This window comes from Thermobia domestica, chromosome 5 (genome assembly GCF_964235325.1).
Source record: "Thermobia domestica chromosome 5, izTheDome1.hap1.1, whole genome shotgun sequence".
Lineage (NCBI taxonomy): Eukaryota > Metazoa > Arthropoda > Insecta > Zygentoma > Lepismatidae > Thermobia > Thermobia domestica.
The window spans coordinates 44,537,256-44,543,255 of record NC_137458.1 but is presented as its reverse complement, the minus strand read 5'-3'; the positions used below and the strand labels follow the sequence as shown (position 1 = coordinate 44,543,255).

General features: G+C 33.4%; 1 protein-coding gene across 1 annotated transcript in view; it reads left to right on the top strand.

Annotated features, from left to right (window-relative positions):
- The first annotated feature begins 1,774 nt into the window (after positions 1 to 1,774).
- Positions 1,775 to 6,000, top strand: part of LOC145685068 (uncharacterized) — a 93,579-nt gene continuing 89,353 nt past the window's right edge. The window contains exon 1 of the mRNA XM_081757412.1: positions 1,775 to 1,992. Within this exon, the coding sequence (XP_081613538.1) occupies positions 1,933 to 1,992 (60 nt within the window). The 5' untranslated portion in view covers positions 1,775 to 1,932. The remainder of the gene's footprint in view (positions 1,993 to 6,000) is intronic.

Sequence of the window (6,000 nt, the reverse complement as noted above, 5' to 3'; positions counted from 1 at the left end):
AAAGATGACTCTTTGCTTAAATCTGATTAGTTCATTGTTCGAGCGATTTTTAAACGCTCAGCGTTTGTTGATCAGTAAGGGCTTCATTGATGGAAACAATGTTGCCAGATTTTGAAAATCTAAACTGCTCCGATTCTTTTTCGAAACGGTTCCGCTGAGTGCAAGAATTTTCAAAACTAAAAATTTTGAAAACTAAAAATTTTCAAACTAAAAAAATTTAAACTTTTCAAAAAAATTTTTTCGAACTAAAAAATTTCAAATAAAAAAATTTAAACAAAAGTTGTCAAACAAAAATTTTCAAACTAAAAGATTTCAAATAAAATTTTGAAACAAATTTTGAAAATCTAAAATTTTTAAAACTAAAAAATAAAATCAAACTTTCTGGAACGAAATTTTTTAAACTTAAAATTTTCGAACTCGAACCGAATTTGAAAACTAAAAAACTTTTCGAACCAAATTTTCAAACAATTTTTTTTTCGAATTCAGAAAGTTTCAAACTTAAAACTTGCAAATCAAAATTTCAAACTAAGAAGTTTTCGATCTAAAATTTTGAACTAAAAAAATTCGAACTCAAAGTTCTCACTAAAAATTTTCGAACTCAGAAAGTTTTAAAATCAAAATTTGAAACTCAAGTTTCGAATTAAAAATATTTTAGAACTACAATTATCAAACTCAAACTTTTCGAAAATCTTAACAGAGATTGAAAGTGATCACTCGTTTTCGTGAGCCGTAAGTCGTAACTTTTAGTAATGTAACATAGTTTACGGTTTAAGATTTATATTGTCTTGAGAACGATTGAGTTCGTTTATGTAATGAACCCGTTGGCCAGCCATAGCCTGATTTCACATCGTAGCTCATGAAAGCAATCTTGTTGTAGTTGTGTAGCCGTGACCATTTTTCTGATGAAGATGTTGAATAGCACCTGTGACGCATATGTGCATCATATGTACAGGCGATGCACATGATCCATCCGTGCAATTGCACATGTAGTATACGGATACTGTACGTGCATTGTGCTGTATGGGAAATTAATCCGAGGGGCCGACAGGATATCAATCCCAGGAGAACGGATTGCAACATGTATTATACAGTATTACAGATAAATAAAATGCTATTTCCTCATTGTCAATTGTAATATGTGAGTATTCGCATGTATTACCAGAAAGATGCATATCTTATCCTTTGACTATTGTAATAAAAAATTAGTGTATTATGATTTATTATTTATTTACTTGCATTGATTACTGTATTGCATGACTTCACTTGCCTAGATAGACTCTTGTTAGCATTCTTATTGGTAATTTATATTCCGACATTGTACTGAATGCAGAAAAGACTTAAACCTTCAACTATAGCCATTGTAACCATTGTTGGAATTATCTTACTAAGAGATGAAAATTAGCTTACAATACGTGGATACTCGTTATAAAAGAATTATATAAGTATCTCAAATGTACCATGAAGAAATATAAATAGTTTTCTTTATAAATATATACAAATTAATAAATAAAATATTGATAAATAAATAAATAAAGATTACTTAAATCTTTTGCAATTATAAGATGAATATCAACATGTAAACTATTACTGATTATCTAGAAAAATACATAAAGAAACGTATAATAGCATATTAAGAATATTTAAAAACTTAAAACACAAAAAAGAGAAACAATGTTGAGATACTTGTATTTCAAAGGTTATTCTTCGGACCCAATGATGAAATAGATTATAAGTACAACAATGGGAAAGGTTTAACAATTATAGGAAGTAGGTAACTTGGACTATGTCAATATTGCATATAATGTTTAGGCAAAATGTAATTAAAATACTTGTGATTCAGTCAACAATACAGTAATTTTCGAGATGAATATTTAGAAAGTAATATTATTATTACTCCATTGATTGTTTCTGTGTTCCAATGCTGAAGATTCCATGGAATGCACATGTGATAATTCTGGGCCTGACGTCGGTTCGTTGTTATTGCTTCATGTGGTAAGTCTCCTTATTCAATAAAATATTCCTTTTGTAACCGAATTTGCTATAACACAAGATTAAAATTAATGCCAACATCCGGCAAAATCCTTTCAAACATTCTGTTAGCAAGGTTGACATCCCACGAGGATAAAATTATGAATTTGGGTGAAATTGATAAACTGTCTTTCAGATATTTACCTATTACCAAATATTCACAATGAAATGGGAATACAATATCCCAGTACATCAATTCACTAATTTCAGAAAAATTTACGACTGTTAGGGTGTATAAGAAATAATTAGTATAAGCGGTGTAAAAGATATTGATTTCCTCCGGCGCTGTGTTTCTGCCAGTATAGGAAAACTGTATGTAGTTATCCTTAGGTGAAGGTTACATATAAGATTACACTCTGTAAAGAAAAAATAGCGACACCCCAATTCTCAAAGTAACTTACACAGAAAACCATTGTTGCAGCCGGCTAGAAGAAGAATAGAAGGAAATTATGAGTGTGATAGTTCATTTGCATTATCTGTGACACCTATAGTGTACAACGGCGCTTACTAATTATTTATGTATCAGTAATATTTTCTCCAGATGTCATCTGAGAGCGTCTCGTAAGTTATTGGAGTGAGAATTCTGCATGGCATTTCTGATATGTAGGCCCAGGTAATTAGCATTTTGCGATTGTTCTCTGCTTTGTTATTGTTTGAACAGTGTCAAGTGGCAATATTGTTGTTGTACAACGTTGTTTTTGTATGAAATTATTTCTACATGTGGACTGTAAACAAGTATGATGTGTAAGAAATGTGACTTGCCGCCACGCGAACAAGACATAATTCTTGCTTTGCACAGCTAAGTTACATCTCTAAGGGAGATGGCTGGAATACTCAAAATCCACCATTCGACGACAGAAAGAGTAATTCACAAGCAAAAATAGTATAAGAAACCCTTCGTCAACAGTGTGATAGAAAAAAGAAAGCATCACCCAGAGCAGATCGCCAAATAAAATCAATAGCATTGCAGAATTAAGAAATGACTCCTTCCCCAAAAATCGTTTCTATAATTTGAGATGATTTTGGAACTGCAGTTACTCGTACGACTGTATTGTCTTAACTGTATGAAGAGGATATTACGAAGAAAACACCGCCTGGAAAGTCGAAACTGACAAAAACACAGAAGACTTCAACACGTAGGTTTGTAAGGCGATATGCAACTTGGATTTATGACAACTGGAAGCATATTCTTTTCTCCGTTGAAAAAAAAGTTTAGAATAGTGGGAAACGATAATGGTGTGAAGTTGTGGATACGAATGCGCGAGGAACTTAATACAGATTTTGTTTAAGAGATGAAAATATTCAGTTACTGAGTGATAGTATGGGCTTGCTTCAGCGCCAAAGACGTCAGAACAATGGATATATGTAAAGAGTCATTTGATGCACAAAAACGTCTTCAAATTCTTGTACGTAAAATTCTTACAACAGCTAAAGATAACTTTCCTGAAGAAAATATGGAATACTTCGTTTTCCAGGACATTAATGCTTTATGTCACCGAGCGAAAATCGTTAATACGTGGTGCAAGAATATGACTATTCAAAGACTTATGTGGCCTCCCAACTCACCTGACATAATTCCAATTGTAAAGTTTGGGTCAATATGAGCAGAAGACTCAATAGACAACTATCCCGGATAGAATGGAACTCACGGAACAGAAAATCCGGGAATGATTCCATGAAATCAAGGTTGCATAATGCAATAGCCTTGTCACCAAAAGGCCTCGAGGATTCCCTGCAGTTCGTAAAGCCCATGATCCACATACGAAATCTAGTTTGATGTATTGTACCTCTCAATGTTCGTACACAACATACCTTACTCTTAAGAAATTACATTTTTTGTTTTGTGCTATTATTGTTGATCTTTCATACTTTTATGTATAATTCTTCCCACAGCCGTTTTTGCTGAAAACACATATAGCTACTAATATATGCATATAAATTCATTATATGCATACACAAAACCTGAAACTGCGGCGCAAGTATTAAGAATGAACTGCTCATTAAGAATATTCATTGTAATATTATCAGAAATTCATGTAAAAACTCATATTGGTTGATGTATGTTGTAAAAACCATATCCGAGCAAGTGTCGCTATTTTTTCTCGCATTACTCTTTACACGTAAGAAGAGTATAGTACTTATATTTGTTGCAGGAAGTGTCTTATTATAACGAAATTAGCAGACATTCATCGTATATTTCTAAAACACATTTGAACACATATAAAAATACAATAAAAAACGAAAATACAGATAAGAAAACAATGATCCAAGTTACATGCCTAACACCCCTTGTACAGCACTGTTGCACAATAAACAGTGACAAAATCATCGGTAAATATGTCGGAATCTTCGAATTGTTTAATATGTTCGAAGAAAGAAGTGATAATTTTAAAACAATAAGGCCAGTCTGCACAGTGATAATAGACACAATTTTTGTTGCAACCACGTGGCACAATTTGGTGCGTATATTTTTGCATGAATATCCGTTCTTGCGCATACGCACCGTCACTTCGTATCTAGCCCCTGCGGACGCCTACTGTGCAGACCCATCAGTTTTGCCCTGGTTTAAATTAATATATAACACTCTTGTTTGTAGTGATCATTTAGTGCAAATTGGTGCATGTTTTTTTTTTTTTTTTTTTTTTTTAGCATTTATGAGTGTACCCGCGCAAGGGGGAAGAAATGCCATCCCCAAAATCCTGATACAAAAGACAAAAGAACACGCAATTACCCTTTTCTCTCACATACATAAAATACATATCAGCGGAAAGCATCGTCCTTTAGGAATACATAGATACCAATATACGATAGATTATCTTCCCAGCTTAATTAGGGGTTGATTATTGGGGTTTAAATTGAGTCACATGAGTGACCAGAATGTGACTATTTTGCTCCGTAAGGCGGCTCAATGGCCGTAACTCTGTAACGATTCATTTCCCGATATATGGTCATATGAACTTTTTTACTTGTCTCCCATAAGGAACCCACCCCTGAAATTATGCCGTACCTTTTTGTTACACCCTGTATATAAATCAGAGAAGATAATTCTTCCTCCGCACTGAAGGCCCAAATGACGCCTCTGGTCATGCGCAAGAAAGCAGCACAGTAGGATACACGAGGATATTAGGATATCATTTAAAGCATGAAAAGCGACATTTCGTAAAACCACGTGGTAGCCTTAAACTTAGAATGCAAACTAGTTTCACGTTTTGCATAAAACAATTTGAATTTCGCCGCTGCGATTACATACCATGAATAATAGTCAATCAAAGTGGTACGTAATTATCTTAATGATGTCCAAATTTTGAAAGAAGTACAAATTTTGAAGGAAATGCTCAATAATATAGGCTACTTAAAGCGAAATAACTCTAATGATCACGAAAGATATTGTTTTCTATACAGATTTGTAAAAAATTGAATTAATATTGCCAGCGTGGGATTTACAACTAGATAAACGAGGCAAATTGACTAGGGCTGCAGAACTCAGAGAAACAGAAACAGAAAAAAAAACAAAAAAAACAGAATCAATATTTGGAACAATCATTTTTTCTAAATGATGTAACGGTTAGAGATTTAGATCTCTATGCCGTAGTCTTTAAGATTCCTTTTTGAAATTCTTGATAATTTGGATTATATTCCTACTCTTTAGTGTTCTTAGCTACTATCGGAAGTTGAGTGTCTTGACGTTGTATGCCTAGCCATCAGCGCCAACGGCAATTTGTGGAATTACTCGTCCTTCGTTTGAAAGCTCGGGGTTGGACTGAATATAATGGTTCGGAAGGGGATAGGTGCAATATCACTTAAATGTAAATTCTAAATATTAACTGATTGCAACAGAATAATTTCAATAATAATGGAAAACTGATCTCTTTACAACAAACTTCAAACTATATACACAGATTTTAACAATTATGCAATTCGTGTGCGTGGGTTTTCTCGGGGTTCTCCCGTTTCCTCCCACTTTCTTCATTC